Source organism: Natator depressus, chromosome 2 (assembly GCF_965152275.1).
Source record: "Natator depressus isolate rNatDep1 chromosome 2, rNatDep2.hap1, whole genome shotgun sequence".
NCBI classification, from domain to species: Eukaryota; Metazoa; Chordata; order Testudines; family Cheloniidae; genus Natator; species Natator depressus.
This window is the reverse complement of record NC_134235.1, coordinates 229,944,231-229,961,573: the sequence shown is the minus strand read 5'-3', so window position 1 is coordinate 229,961,573 and position 17,343 is coordinate 229,944,231. Positions and strand designations below refer to the sequence as shown.

Genomic DNA, 17,343 nt, shown 5'->3' with positions numbered 1-17,343 from the left:
ACTCTGCTCTACAAGTCCCCTGCCAGAAGCACTAACATAAGGGACATATCAGCATGAGGTGAATATAGGGGGTGGAGTAAGGTTGCCAACCCTCCAGGATTCTCCTAGAGTCTCCAGAAATACATCCAACCAAACTTGGCAACCCTAGGGTGCAGTAGACAGACCCCCAGCATAGAATCATGGGACTGAAAGGGACCTTAATAGGTCATCTAGTCCAGCCCCCTGCAACAAGACAGGACTAAGTATTATTTAGACCAGTGATGGGCAACCTGCGGCCCATCAAGGTAATCCACTGGCGGGCAAGACAGTTTGTTTACATTGACCATCCACAGGCACGGCCGCCCACAGCTCCCAGTGGCTACGGTTCACCGTTCCTGGCCAATGGGAGCTGTGGGAAGCAGCATAGGCCACAGGCTGCCTAACATTGATTTAGACCATCCCTGACACAGGGTTTGTCGAACCTGTTTCTAAAAACCTCCAGTGACAAAGATTCCACAATCTTCCTAGGTAATTTGTTCTAATGCTAAACTGCCCTTATAGTTACAAAGTTTTTCCTAATGTCTAACCTAAATCTCCTTTGCTGCAATTTAAGTCCATTATTTCTTGTCCTGTCCTCAGTGGTTAAGGAGAACAATTTATCATCCTCCTCTTTATGATAACCTCTTATGTACTGGAAGACTGTTACATCCCCTTCTCAGTCTTCTCTTCTCCAGACTAAACAAACCAATATTTTCAGTCTTTTCTCATAGGTCGTGTTTTCTAGACCTTTAATCATTTTTGTTGCTCTCCTCTGGACTTTCTCCAACTTGTCCACATCTTTCCTGAAGTGTGGTATGCAAAACTGGACACAATACTCCAGTTGAGTCCTTATCAGTGTTGAGTAGAACAGAAGAATTACTTCTCACGTCTTTGCTTACAACACTCCTGATAATACATCCCTGAATGATCTCTTTTTTAGCAACAGCATTACACTGTTGACTCATATTTAGTTTGTGATCCCCTATAATGCCCATATCCTTTTCTGCAGTACTCCTTCCTAGGCAGTCATTTCCCATTTTGTATTTATGCCATTGGGTATTCTTTTCTAAATGTAATACTTTGCATTCGTCCTTGTTGAACTTCATCCTATTTATTTCAGACTATTTCTCCAATTTATCAAGATCATTTTGAATACTAATTCTGTTCTCCAAAGTGCTTGCAATTCCTATAGTTTGGTATCATCTGCAAACTTTGTAAGTGTACTCTCTATGCCATTGTCCAAATGATTTATGAAGATCTTGAACAAAAACGGACCCAAGAGAGATTCCTCAGTGACCCCACTTGATACGCCTTTCCAGCCTGATTGTGCTCTCCCAGTCCTGGGGAAGGGATAGCTCAGTGGTCTGAGTATTGGCCTGCTAAACCCAGGGTTGTGAATTCAATCCTTGTGGGGGCCATTTAGGGATCTAAGGCAAAAATTGGGGACTGGTCCTGCTTTGAGCAGGGGGTTGGACTAGATGACCTCCTGAGGTCCCTTCTAACCCTGAGATTCTATGAACCAGTGATAATCACTCTCTGAGTATAGTTTTCCAACCAGTTGTGTACCACCTTATAGCAGGTTTGTCTATGTTATATTTCTTTAGTTTGTTTATGAGAAGGTCATGTGAGACAGTATCAAAAACCTTGCTAATGTCAAGATGTATCAAATCTACTGCTCACCCCATCCACAGGGTTTGTTACCCTGTCAAAGGAGGATATTAGTTTGACTTAACATGATTTGTTCTTGACAAATTCATATCACCTTATTTTTTTCTAGGGCTTACAAATTGATTGTTTGATTATTTGCTCCATTATTTTCCTGGATACCAAAGTTAAAATGACTGGTCTATAATCCCTTGGATTGTACCTATTCCCCCTTTTATAGATAGGTTCTATATTTGCCCTTTTCCAGTTCTCTGGGATCTCTCCCACCCTGCAGGAGTTCTCAAAGACAATCACTCATGGTTCAGAGATCCCTTCAACCAGTTCCTTAAGTAGTCTTGGAAGTATATGGTCAGGCCCTGTTGACCTGAAGATACCTAACTTGTCTAAGTAATTCTTAACTTGTTAACTTAACTTGTTCTTTTCCTATTTTGGCCTCAGATCCTACCCCATTTACATTGATGTTCACTATGTTAGTCGTTCAATCACTGCTAACTTTTTTTGGTGAAAACTGAAACAAAACAGACATTTAACATTTCAGGTGTTGCTGCATTTTCTATTACTGTCTTTCCCTCCTCATTGAATAATGGGTCTATCCTATCGTCGGTTCTCCTCTTGTTTCTGATGTATTTGTAAAATGTTTTCTTGTTATCCTATATGTCCCTAGCTAGTTTAATCTTTTTTTTTTTTTGCCTTGGCCTTTGTAATTTTGTTCCTACATGTTTGTGTTGGGGTTTTTTCTATCCATTCTTCATAAATTGACCTACTTTCTTCTTTTTGTGTGGCCTCTTTTTTGAGTTTCAGGTCATTGAAGATCTCTTGGTTAAGCCAGAGTAATCTCTTACCATATTTCCTATCTTTCCTGTGCATTAGGATAATTTGCTCTTGTACTCTTAAACATGTCTCTTTAAAAAACTGCCAACTCTCCTGAACTCTCTTTTCCTTTAGACTTGCTTCCCACAGGATCTTAACCTACCAATTCTCTGAGTTTGCTAACATCTGCCTTCTTGAAGTCCATTGCCTTTATTCTGCTGTTTTCCCTCCAACTATTCCTTAGAATCAAGAAATCTATCATTTCATGATCATGTTCACTCAAGCTGCCTTCCACCTTCAAATTCTCAAACAGATTCTGTCTGTCAGTATCAAATCTAGAATAGCCTCTGCCCCTAGTCACTTTCTCCACCTCCGCAGGTAGTCCTGTAAAGATTCAAGGCAGCTGGGGACATGCTGTTTTAATATAGGCAGCTCTCCAGGCCTGTCTAAGTTACTCCAGGGCCCAAACCAGCCCTCACAGCAGCAGCCTAGATTTGGGAGGGCACAAAGCTGGCTTAAAGCCACCTTCACCCCCACTCCTCCTGGGCTGCAGTGCAGCTCGAAACCTGACCAAAGTTTCAAAGTGATTACAACAGACAAAAAAGGGAAATTAGGCAGAAAGAAGAATTATATTTATAATTAAGATCGTGGCATCAGTTATCAAAAGCAAAATTTTGAAAGCTTTTAAGGGGGACCACTATATATATACATATATATTATTTATTTATTTATTTTCCGCAAGATTTGGAGATCAAAAGAACATTCTGAAAATAAAAGTTTTATCCCACAACAACCTTGGGGAAATGTTTAAAATTTTTGTTTTCTCTACTATAAGACTATTATACAACTAAATAAAATTTGACCATTTATTGTTAAGTGTTTGCTGATTAATTCTCAGTGCTGGAAAGAGGAAATGGGGGCAGTTTCCCCTTTATCAAACTTTATATGGAAGCAGAGTTATGTGTGTGTCAGATGTGTTTGCTTTAATTTCTCTGGAATTAACCTCTCTCAGAGATCATTTAAATCCATACGGGGCTCTCGAACACAGTCTCTCAGATTAGGCTGTTTACAAATGAGCGACACCTCCTTTAAGAAAGTGAGTGAGCCAACTGCACTGGAAAAGTAGAATGGTCCCCCTCATCCTCCAAAATCCAACACTGGGTGTAGAAAACCTTTCCAACTACCAGCCTGACCCAACCTCTAATTGCTATGCAAAATCAATGAGAAAACAGTGACTACATCAAGCTCCAGCAATGCATGGCATCTGCCAACATCTCTGATCTCTTACAAATGGGCTTCACCCGGGGTCCTGGCATGGAGACAGCCCTAGTTAGCACTACTAGATGATTTCCTCCTCACAACGGTCAATGGCTCAGTGCTTGTACGACTCAGCCCCTCTGCTGCTTTCAACACATCAACCACAAGGTATGGCTGACTGGTTGGAGTAGGCAGGTTAGTGCTATCATGGTTCAAATCAGTCCTCTCCAGTAGGACTCAGAGGTAATGGGCAGCTGTTCCCCCTTTCCCCAGAAACTCTCACTCCTAGAGTCCCGATAGGCATCTATCTTGTTTCCTGCTTCTTCACTGTCTACATGAGATCACTTGGACGGGATGTGGACTATGTTAATGATATCCAGCTAAAGATCTCATTTTCTGAAAACATAACAAACATCCCAATGCTTGCAAGAGATCAGCCCTTGGATGAAGAACAGTGGGCTCAATCAGACCAAAGTGACGCTGACTAGGAGAGAGAAATGTTTCAAAGAACTAGCTGAGATGCTGGTCTCCACTCCTACCAAAGGCAGCAGTCACCACTTTGTCAAAGTAGTGCAAAGCTTCAGGGTCCTGCTGGATTCATCAGTAACCATGGGTGACCAGGTAGCAACAACATTAAACACATTCTAATGTGGTGCAGAATTCCAGTAAGATCATTTGTAAACACTTCAGTCTAACATACACCCCACTCAGGTCAATGTTTTGACTTAAGGCAGCTCAAGACTCAATGACTATGCAATTCTGTTGCTATTTATAAATTTTATCTTGGCCCTTCAGAATCTTCTCTGGTGGTTCTCAGTTTTTATGTTTTTGGTCTAGGAACATTTTCTTTTACACTTCTCCCAGATATCTCTCTTATCGTCAGACTTTAAAAGCCTATCTATGCTAGCTGACTTTCAGGTCAGACAGTTTCTGTCACAACAGCACTCAGATTCCACAGTATTCACACCTGGAATTCATCTTAAAGCTAGCACCTCTAACATTCTCCAAATGTGTGTTGTAACTCCTTGAGCCTTGTTTCACTTTTGTTGCCTTTATACTACAGGGCTAAGTTGCCTTTGAATCAATGTCTTTTGTTCTGTCACTTGATAATCTTCCCTACTTCGGGCATTATCTGCCTCTCAGTGTTCAGTTTTGACATGATTTAGCAGACAGAGCTGAGTCTAGCTGAATAAAAGTAGTTCTTACAAAGAGAACATTCCAAAACTCAAGCTCCATCATGTTAATTCAGAGCCGTTTCAGGGTAGTTCAGAGTGATCCCGGAGAACTGAATTGGTAGGCCATTAAGTTTCAGCATATGCAGGTACTAGTGATCAGTGTTGTTGATATTCTTAGATATATCATTCTTCCCTTTGGTGTGTTCTGGGGATTTGTTTTTATAAAAACAGAATTAATTTTGCATATTCACATTCAAGGAATTAAATCCTGATCTCCATAACAACTCACTCTGCACAGCAGAAATAACCAAGCATCACCCTCAATCCATTAAAAGATTAATGCAAAGCCCGGAGAGAAATAAGTATCACAAAGTTGTACTTTGTCTGCTCCCGTCTCCATCCCAATAAGAAAATCAGTTCATTACCACTTGACTCTGGCACTCAACAAAAATGAATGAAACAGTGAAACAAAAATAATCATGCAAACTTTGGAACAACATACTGAACTATTTATACCACATACATACTTACATACATGATATAATGTAATGAGCCAAGACTGAGATCTCTTTGTGGATCCATATCAGGATTGACCTATTTAATTACTCACTGATAGGCTGACTCAGTGGATACCCCTACAAAGTGCAGGATGGCTTCAAACAGACATGGGAATGTCAGCCTTTCCTACCATTAAAAAGGGCCCCTATTCTGTTGCTTCTGCAGTGCTTGTAACTTTTTACTCAAGTGAACATATACCACCACACCTGTACACCAACAGAAATACGAAGTAAGAACCTGGATGTTTTGAACCTGGCAGTCTTGCAGTCTACCATCCAGTTCACTTGAGAGTTCAAATGCAATAATGCAATCAACCCATCCATGGTGCACATGTGCATCACTTACAAATTTGGTTGTTTTGTCCCAGTGGTTTCAGATATAATTAAAACACGAGAACGAGTTTCTCCTCTAAAGATTGTAAAAAAAGGGGGGAGGAGGGAAATATAACCAGAGGACAGGAAGTGATATAACATAAGTAACAAAGTTGGCTCATTAAGTAACTTTGTGAGGAACCACTGAGAGAGATGTATAAATGGAATGTATTAGATGGTTAAATTTATTCAGACTCCTAGGGCCATGTCTACACTAGCACTTATGTCAGCAAAATTTAAGTCGCTCAGGGATGTGAAAAAAAACACACACCCCCAAGTGACATAAGTTTTTCCAGCATAAGTGCTTGTGCGCATAGTACTGTGTCAGCAGCAGACACTCTCCCACCGACGTAGCTACTGTCGCTCATTGAGCTGTGCCACTGTAAGCTTCTAAGTGTAGGCATGGCCCTAGGGTACTACTCATGACACATTCAGGCCATGGTTCCCTTGTATCAAGCTATTTTTTTCTGGTTGCTTTAAAGAAATAAAAGCAATTGAGCATCTATGACTAAGGCACTACAAGGGGAAAACTTAACCAGTTTCAGACTTTGTCTACACACAAAAGGTCCTGTTAGTTTAACTATACCAGCTTAGCTAAAGCAGTACAATCCCTTCGTGTGGACGCAGTTATACCTGTATAAAAGTGTTTTATATCTATATAGCTATTTCTGTACAGGAAGTGGAATATGCCATGCCAGTAAAAGGCATCTATATACAATATAAATGTGTTCAAACTAGAGGTTGGACTGGTATAACTACTCTTTTAACTTAAATAGTACACCAGTACAAAATTTGTGTGTAGACCAGGCCTCAGTTAGCATCATGCAAGTGAGATGATGGGCTCACTACCATTTAAATAGTGTGCATTCTGGGAAACAGTATATAAATTGATTAGCAGCTTTCCTGATATTCATCATCAAGTCTCTCCCCCTGTGGCAAAACAGGATAATGTACCAAGCATTCACCTCATGTGTTTTCAGTAAACCTGTAGAAGTCATGTTACGCACATCACACAAATGACCAGTTTCTCAGCCCCAACCATCTCTAATAACCATTTTGCACAAAATTATAGCTTGGATTTTCCTATACAGCTCAGGTAATATTAAGACAATTAAAAATGCAAAGAGGCAGCAACTAAAGCATCAACTCTGCACTAATACAAGGGAAAACAAATATTTATTTATTTCTTCACAGTCTGTGCACAAATATTGATGCCAGAAATCTTCATTCCCTGGTAGCAAGATTTCTTTTCATATTTTAAAAATTAATTTACAAGGCAAACATGATTAAAGTAGGTATGTTTTACAGGATCTTCAATCGTATCACAAATGACAAACCAAAGGGCTAAAACTCCTTAAGTGATTATATAATCCTACAGTTGCAGGCCATTGGGAATTTACTGTATAACCCTGACAAGGATAAAAAGAAGTCCTGCATTATTAATGCTATTTCTCTTTTTTTTCCCTCTCTTTTTTTTTAAAAACTCAAGCAAAAGCACTTACTCTGAAAGCTGTTCACTGAAAAGATGTTGGGATGATAGAATCCAGCCTTGCAAATGCATTTGTAGGCTCCAAGAACAAATCCAAGGCCTTTAATTGGCGTGCACTGTGAGAAAGAAGAAAGGAAGGAAAAGAACGTAATGCAGATGATCACACTCCTATAGACACACATGCATATTCAACTACAAAACAAACAAAATAAGCTATAACGATAGCCCTTCTTGCAAGAACTATGTACTGATTTCAGTTTGTCATTATGTTTATCAGTTATTTTCCCCCTGTCATATTTCACCTCTGTATTTTTTCTTGCCACTCAGATCCTGCAAACTGCAATGATGACAGTTACGCTCAAGCTCATTCAACTGATGGGCAGAAGTGACCAGCTGGCACATACGGTTTTCATCACTTTTGGAGTGTCGCTCCATACATATCCTTTTTCAATTCCCGTACCACAGCCAACAGTCACTTGTAAGAATAGATGAAGCCTTAAACCTCTCTGAGTAAAGAGAACAAAACAAACTGGGTCTGGGTCTTTGTGTTGATCTATCAGAGATGCAGAAGCCAAATTCTCCAGTACAAAATTCATCACTCTAAACATAAGATCCACACCAATTTGAAATAATGGGGTAACAGAATGAGTGGAATTACACAAGAAAAACTGTTTAATGAAAAATATCTAAGGAGTCTTTCATCAAAAGCAAAAATATTCTACCTATTTAAGTGGGGGTCACTTAAGGGGAAGTCCTTACACTTCCTCTGAGGTCCCTCAATTCTCTGCCCTAGAAAATAAGAACAAGTGAAATGAGTTCCAATTCTAATCATACAAAGATTACCTTTCACTGAATCTGAACATCAGGACCACCTTGCCAAAATGATTGAAGCAGCATTAAATCCACTATCAGAACCTTTTCATACCATACATAACGTTGTGTCCTTTCACAAACCCTGTTTCCTATACAAATAAAATATACCTCTACTTAAAAACCAGTCAATTCCACAATATTACCTTTGGGATGAATGGTTTAAGCAAAACCTACACATCAATGGAAGCTTTCTCCAGCATTAACTGAAGAGGTGGAGGGGTGTTTAACAACTAGATCTTTCTTCCCAACCCTTGCTCAGGCAATTGAGTTAAACAGGTGTTAAAAACAAAATAAGAAACGAGGTCTTAGGCCTGGCCTACACTTAAAAAGTTTTATCGACATAACTATGTCGGTAACAGGTGTGATTTTTTTTAATCGATACAGTTATGCCCATAAGAGCCCCAGTGTAGATGCAGTTAAACCAGAATTTATTCAGGCACAGTTTATTTCATTTTCCCAATTCAGAATAAGCACTTATACCATTACAAGCACTTTTCTACAGGTAAAACTGTGCCTACATGCAGTGGAGTTTTGCCTCTAACTATGCCAGCATATATTAAAGCAGCAAAATGTTGAAGTGTAGACAAGGCTTTGAACAGTCTCATGAAAAATCCCTGTTCTTCATCTCCTCAGGTTCCACTTTCTAGTACTAGTGCTTTCATGATCCTGCTAAATCTCTCATTTTCCAAACAGTCTTCCAGAAAAAAAAACAGCACACAAATATCAGAATTTCTCATGTAAAACACAAACAAAGAGAGAATGGGCTTATGATTAAGGCATTTGACTGGGACTCAGTATACCTGGGTTAAATTCCAGGCTCTGCCACAGAATTCCTGCATAAATCACTCCTGGCTAAGTCACTTCATAGCTCTGTGCTTCAGGTTCCCCATAGGTAAAATGGGGATGATACTGCCTTTCTCCCACCCTTTGCCTGTCTTGGCAGACAGAAACCATTTCTTATCATGTGTGTGTGCAGAGCCTAGCATGACGGAGCCCCAATCTCGGCTGAGTCCTCTAAGTGCTACTATAATACAAGCAATAAATAATAAACAGAAAATGGATATATAAATATATTGTGAAAAACCATCCAGCCCTTTAATAAACACAAGAGGAAAAAAGATCACAAATCCATTGTTTCCTGTGCATTTCAACTTCATCCTACAGCTATTCAGACTGCTTGTTGATGCAGCAGAGAGAAAAATAAAGATCAAAGTGGTATGGGAATGAGAGTCCAAAGGCACTGAAAAAATCAAGTTTGCTAATTAGCAGCTGCTAATTCTTTTAATAAGGAAAAGAATGTTAACAGCAATCAGTCTAGATTAATTTGTTAGTCTCTAAGGTGCCACAAGTACGCCTTTTCTTTTAGTTTAGATTAAGTGGATCTGAAGGTGCAAAAAAATCAACATTTTTAATATGAGCAGCTCTGGTAAACTATCTTTGCCCCCTTAACAATGGACAAAATAGCAATTAAAGGGGTAAGAGAGTTTATAAATGGTGACATATCGTGCATCTTTCAGTGTTCATGTTCCAGGAAATACTTTGCAGGCAAGAGTTCTGTGATAGCTCTTTTTCTTCATTATAATAGGTTACATGTTGTTATAGATAGTATATTTTCCTTTGAAGTTGAACAAAATCTAGATTCTACTGGATTTTGTGAATATTGCAGTGTTCCTAATTCCACAGCCACAGAGTATCCTCACTGCATGAATATTTTATATCAAAATGTGACACAGCCTTAGATAGCTCTGTGTTACAATTTTCCTGAAAACCCCAAAAAATAATTCTGACAGGAAAAAAGATGAAATAGTCTTCTATTCATTGTATTGTTACACTTCAGTTTAAATTGCTAGAAGAGGAGAATTGAAAAATATCACAACAGCTATGTCTCCCCTTTAGCTGGAATATTATGAATATTTAAAAATCTTGGACCAAATTCTACCTCTTGTACACCCATGCACTCCCTTTAATATTTCACAAGTATAAGAGGGCAAAATTTTGGGCTTCAATTTTTTTTAATTTGGAAGGAGAGCTGGATCATTTTAGAATACTCAGAGACTAACACAATTTCATGGAAACTCAATTATTTACAGTATGAATTTTCTACTAAACAATTTTGCTTAGGCCAACATCAGGAGTCAATATCAGAGGTAGTAAAAATGGGAGAATTTTTTTTTAAAGAAAATATTTCCCTTTTCTAAAATGTTGACATTTCAAAAGTTGAAAAATATTGACCAGCTATAGTGAAACATTATAGTGGAAAAGGTGGTGAATGAATTAAACTAATACAACTTGATTAAAATAAAAGCCTTTGACATGGAAAAAGAAGAGGCTTTGTGTTTGTGTCTGATCCTTGACTGGGGCTCCTAGGTGTAATGATAATAAAAAATAAACAACAACAAAAAGGTCTAACAGCTGCACCCAGGCCAGTCTCACTAAACGTGTGCAGGCAAGGAACTGGAACATTCACAGTCACTTTGTTAAACCTACTGACTTGAATAAACGGATAATTTTTAATATGTGCTGCGTAAGAACGGTCCTACTGTTTGCACGTTAGAATCTCAGACAAGTGGACTCTAGCTGTATGCTGTTTCTGGCTAGACACCTTGCTGGGGGAAATGACTAACGTCTGACACCCAAAACACAAGAGATCTTTGGCGTGTTTGGGGTAAGACTAGCACCTACAGGAACAGCAATTGAAACAGGGCCTCAGAGAAAGAGCAAACTGAAAAGAAGTTTGGCTAGAGCTTTTGAAGAGTGGTGTTTTGCTGGACCTTTCCAACTCCCACTGGGAGTCCTTCCATTAACTTCAAAATGGCAGTTGAATCAGGCCTCAAGTCCACAATGCAGCAAACACTTAAAGTGCATAACATTACTCGTGTAAGTAACCCCAGTGAGTTGATTGAGGTCAATGAGGTTCCACCCTGGTGTAATGGGCTGCTCACACAATTCTGACCGCAGAATCAGGTCATACAGCTTAAGTGGCGCATAGGCCTTGTACATGCTCTCTGCAAGGAGTATATTTCACTCTTAAACAAGACCTGCATTTTTTTTCTTTTTATGAACCAGTTCTAGCTTTAAAAAAAAAAATAAGATTTTATGTAAGTATTTGTACTATTAACTAACTCTCTCTCTACATATACAACAAATTTCAGAAAACTATCCCAAATACCTTTGCTAACTTACTCTGGATCCAATCAATCCATACAAAAGTTAGCATTGCAAAATAGAAGTGTTCGACATGTTCACACAAAAAATAAAATAAAAAGCTGAAACATGAAATCACATGGTTTCAAGTTTTCTGATAAACTCAAAAACCAAAGCTGGATGAATACTGCAAAACATTAGGTTGTATTTTTCTTTTTCCGGTAACTGTGATCTCTCTCTCTTGGGTTCACATTCCACAAATGGTCTAGTAAATTGATGGGAAAAGTTTGCCAAACCCACACATTTTAATCAAATATTCCAGGATATTCACAAAAAGTAAATTTTGAACTCTTTGCTCTTTGCATTGGAAACCCAATTAAGAATTACATTCAACCAATCCAGGAACAGAAATATATTATGTGATCAATGTATCTAATCAAAACAGCTCAGATTTTGAATACTGGAGATGCACAATCAACTGTTCATGAAACAGTGACAGCATTATTCACGGGATTATTCAGCAAACAACTTCTTAATACTAAAATTCAACAAAACACAATCAGTTCATGGACAATTTGCAAAACAGAGAAAGAGGCTAACTTTGTCAAATAAATTCTTAGATTCACAGATTTTTAAAGGCCAGAAGTGACTATGAGATCATCTAGTCTGACCTCCTTTATAACACAGACCGTAGAATTTCACCCAGTTACCTCTGTTTTGAGCCTAATAACTTGTATTTGACTAAAGCATAACTTCTAGAAAGGCATCCAGTCTTGATTTGAAGACATCAAGCTATGGAGATTTCACCACCTCCCTTGGTAATTTGTTCCAATGGTCAGTCACTCTCACTGTTAATAATGTGTGTCATATCTCTAATTTGAATTTGTCTGGCTTAACTTCCAGCCGTTGGTTCTCGTAAATTACTTTCTCAAAAATCAAACTAGGTTTGTCAAAAGGTTTGCTAGGTTTGCTAATAAGGAGATACTGGTCATCTGCATAGCTAACAAAATATGCTTATTTCAGAAATCCAAGACATGGTTTGCAAACTTTATGTTTTCAGCTTTAGATTATTTGTGCAATATGATGACTCACAAATGTATTCCATTAACCTATAAATTATGCATTCAATCCCAAAGAATGAAGCATCCAACTGTATATTTGCAATGATCTGATAGTGTTACATTTACCAACACTGTGAATATTGTGCTTATCTTTAAATGATTTATGGTTGAATAACCTCTGAATCAATATAATCACAATATCAAAACCAGTAAAAAGAAGTCAAATAGATGTGAAGTTTTTTCCTGCATTTCCTGCATTTTGTCATAAATAACATAGTTGGAAAAATCTAAGGTCATAATAACTGAAGAATTGAGATGTTCAGGACTAAGTTAATTCACTGGTGACAAATAATGCAGAAATTGCTCATCAGGTATGAGTGGGTCAGAAATCAAGTGTAAGTGACAAAATAGTGTAACTGTACTAATCTGGCATTCAGTGGGTATACAAAACAGGTGATACTTACACATCAAGGAAGTGAAAGGAGAGTATGGGGGAGGGGAAGCAATTAACATGATATAATATAAGGTAGGTGGTATTACATCTCACATGTAACTTAAACAATTGATTAAGTCATCAAGTAAATTTGGCCTGTACTGTTTTAAAATAAAGAGGTTAAAAACATGAATTCAGCACCACAGTAATATGACTCAAAAATGCAACCAGCCTGACTCAGGTATTTTAAATGTTTGAAGATACAGGAAAGGCTATCAAATTCTGTATTTCCGCATGCATGGCTTGATGAAACAAGTCAAGCTGTCTCTGCATAATAAGGTTAACTCCTTCCTTAGAGAATGAAATGAGAGAATAAGACACAATAGAAGAGTTTAACAAAGGTAGTCCAGAGCAGCACACATTTCTTTGCTCAGTTTAGGTGCAGCAGTTAAGGAATTTCTTGAACATATCACAAGGATAAATGTTTATCATTTACTTTTTAAAGGCAGATAAATGTCTTTTTTCTCTGCACTGTGATAGCAGAGACTAGGTATTATGTTCTCAGAGACTGAGAACTCCCTTCTAATTCTGGTGTTCTCATCTATTCAAGCATGTTCAGTCATAAAAATAAATGAAATAAAATAAAAGTCATAGAGTGAAATCCTGGCATCACTGAAGCATACAGGCATTTCGTCATTGATTTCAATGAGGCAGGATTTCACCTATCATACGTTCTTCTATTTATCCCCTAGCAGCCAAATTCTAGCCTGAAATGAGTTTCCACTGAAGTCAATGGGAACCACATGAATGCATCTATTAGAATTCTTTAAGGGGGTCAACAAACACGTAGACAAGTGTGAGCCAGTGGATATAGTGTATTTGGACTTTCAGAAAACCTTTGAAAATGTCCCTCACCAAAGACTCTTAAGCAAAGTAACCAGTCATGGGGATAAGAGGGAAGACCCTCTCAAGGATCAGTAAATGGTTAAAAGACAGGAAACAAAGGGTAGGAAAAAATGGTCTGTTTTCAGAATGGACAGCGGTAAATAGTGGTGTCCCCCAAAGGTCTGTACTTGGAGCAGTTCTGTTCAATATAGTCATAAATGATCTGGAAAATGAGATAATCAGAGAGGTGGCAAAGTTGGCAGACAATACTAAATTACTTAAGTCCAAAGCAGACTGCAAAGTGTTACAAAGGGATCTCTCAAAACCGGGTGACTGGGCAACAAAATGGCAGATGGAATTCCATGTTAATAAATGCAAAGTAATGCACATTGGAACACATAATCCCAGCTATACGTATAAAATGATGGGTTCTATATTATCTGTTACCACTCAAGAAAGTGATCTTGGAGTCATCGTGGATAATTCTCTGAAAAAGTCTGCTCAGTGTGCAGTGGCCGTGAAAAAAACTAACAGAATGTTAAGAGCCATTAGGAAAGGGATAGCTAATACAGTAAATATCATAATGCCACCATATAAAGCCATGGTATGCCCACACCTTGAATACTGTGTGCTGTTGTTGTTGCCCATCTCTAAAAAGATATATTAGAAATGGAAAAGGTACAGAGAAGGGCAACAAAAATGATGAGGGGTATGGAACAGCTTCCATATGAGGAAAGATTAAAAAGACTGGGACTGTTCAGCTTGGAAAAGAGATGACTAAGGCCAAGGGAGGGATATGACAGAAGTCTGTAGTATCATGAATAGTATGGAGAAAACGTGTTATTTACCTCTTCACATAACTCAAGAACCAGGAGTCACCTGGTGAAATTAACAGATAGCAGGTTTAAAACAAACAAGAGGAAGTACATTTTCACATAACACACACAGTCAACCTGTAGGATTCTTTGCCAGGGGATGCTGTGAAGGCCAAAAGTATAACTGGATTCAAAAGAGAATTACATAAGTCCATGAAGGTTAGATCCATTAATGGTTATTAGCCAAGATGGGTCATAGATGCAACCCTGTGATTTAGGTGTCCCCAAGCCTCTGACTGCCAGTTGCTGAGACTGGACAACAGATCACTTGATGATTGCCCTGTTCTGTTCATTCCCTTTGAAGCAGCTGGCATTGGCCACAGTTGGATGACAGGATACTAGGCTAGATTGACCATTGGTCTGACCCAGCATGGCCATTCTTATATTCATCCACAAGCTAAATGCATGCATCTGAGAGTCAATAGAATGACACTGATTCACACCGCTGAGGATATGGCACACTGATCTTGTTACTCACAGCAAATACATTTTTCCTCAAATATATTAGTTCCTGCTGAGGAAAAACTCCGTCGTGGAGCAGACTCTTTCTTTCTGCTCTTTGTGGACTCCAAGAGAATGAACTATTTATTCTTCATCTGGCTATCTCCAGGATGGTGAGAAGTCTTCCACCAGCAGCCTCCTTGTCAAATCTCTGCCACTGCAAATTCTGTTGGCACACACCATCTCCAGTGTATCTTGTTTTTGATTCATAGATTTTTTATGAATTTCAGAAAAGTTACCGTTTGGGATTTCTGTAGCCTTTCTTCCTGAGAGTGACGTAACTCATTATCCTGTATGTCATCTTCACAAAATGGTAGTCACAAAAGATTACAGTTCTGTTGGATCAAACAGCTTCTTATATTGTTGAATTATGTCAGTCTTGTATTCATTAACATAAGGGTCTGTAGTGATGCTACACTGCACAGAGTTGCAGCACCATAATATAGACTGCTTTATAAGCAGCATTGATAATCTTATATAACCACTGTATAGTTTATTAGTTTAACTAAAGAAGTTTTTAAATGATCATATCTGCCATGCTTGACATGACTGTCATTGACTTTGACCACCAGGCCTCTCAGTTTTATCATGAATTAGTTTATTGTAACAAGTAAGAGAAATGCTGCCAACCAAATGAAAGCATTACCATTCATAGTGGAAGTGATTAATATGACTTAATGTAATGACACCATCAGTGACATTTAAAACAATACCCCAGAAATAGATCAGACCTTAAAACTTCCTCAAACCACTCCAAAATTCAAACTCCAGAAAGTAGCAGTTAACCTGAAGAGTCTCCAAGCACAGAATGACTGGATTAATATGCCAGGGACACACAAACTTTGTCCAATTGGTGGCCACTGTGGCAACTTTCCCATGAGTAAGGGGCAACACCTAACTAACAAAGTGGAGTGGATTGCTGGTACCCTTTCCTTTAGTATGAAATTTTCCACTCACTCTGTGTGCCTTTACTCCCCTCAGAGGCTATGCATATTATGGGCAGCAGTACAAAGGTGGAATGAGAAGTCTCTGCAGGGCTGCAACTTCCCCTCCCATACTAGTGGGCAGGAACTGTGTGGGCAGAGGTGGGAGAGTGGTAGAAGGTTTGCCTTTGTTTCCCCCACCCCAAATGCCCCAGGCAGTGCAGCTGGGAAATGCAAATGGGGGGGTGGCAAAGAGTCTATGCCAAGTACAGTGTTGGTGTAGCTTACTTTCCTTGAGGCAAGGGGAGAACCTGGGACCATATTGGGTATGTCTACACACCGGTTGGGAGTCTCGCAGCCTGTGCCAACAGACTCAAGTTAGCAGGGCTCAGACTAATCTGCTGAAAATAGCTGTGTAGACATTGCTTTGACATTCGGGCTTGGGCTGTACCTTGGGCTCTGATGCCCACCCACCCCCACATCCTTGTGCTTCAGACCCCAAGGATCCAGCCCAAGCCAGAACAGCCATTTTGCTATATTTAGAACACTAGCACAAGCTCTGCTAACACTTCTGTAGACCTGGGCTGCGAGACTCGCTCCCAGCAGCTGTGCAGACATATCCATTGTGACTCTGAGTCACAATGTCATCCATGGTCTTTTTCTGCAGCAGTACAGCTACTCAGAGTTAGTTGCAAAACCACAATTTAGCCTTTAGGATGGAGATTCAGCAATGCAAGCCTTTGTGGGACTCACCTGTGGGCCACCAGCTGTGTACTAGCCATCCCATAATCTGCAGAATGTTACCCTGTGGCTCATGGGAAAGAAACATGTCATTGTTAGGCATGGAGAGCTTTGCAGTTCTACACTTTACTTAGCATTTATAGCTTAAGTGGAGTTTTACACAGAATTTTAAAATACCAATTTAAAACAGTGTTTTCCAACAGCAATTTAGCTCTGTAATCATAACCAATTGTTTAAATTCTAAGTAAGACAAAGCATGCTGAACGGCCTGACAGTATTTTAGTTAGGCAAAGCTATGAACCTGAAAAATGTTCATCTCACATGAGCAACTCTTGGCTCAAACCCTCACCAAAAATTGCACACTGCTTTTTATACAATATTTTCATCTCATCATCAGGCATATTATCAGGTTAAATGCTGATGGCAAAGAACACTCAGGTTGTTCACTTGATTAAATAATTATTATTTCAAAAAGCATGCAAGTGATTTTATTAAAGTTATAATCGCTTGTATTTTATTAGTTTTAACAGTAAGTCAAAACACATAAAACTCAGAAGACAAAGC

General features: G+C 38.9%; 1 protein-coding gene across 1 annotated transcript in view; it reads right to left on the bottom strand.

Moving 5' to 3' along the window:
• GPR158 (G protein-coupled receptor 158) overlaps positions 1 to 17,343 on the bottom strand; it is a 309,363-nt gene that overhangs the window by 166,082 nt on the left and 125,938 nt on the right. Inside the window, exon 3 of the mRNA XM_074946104.1 lies at positions 7,357 to 7,459. Coding sequence (XP_074802205.1) covers positions 7,357 to 7,459 — 103 coding nt within the window. The remainder of the gene's footprint in view (positions 1 to 7,356; positions 7,460 to 17,343) is intronic.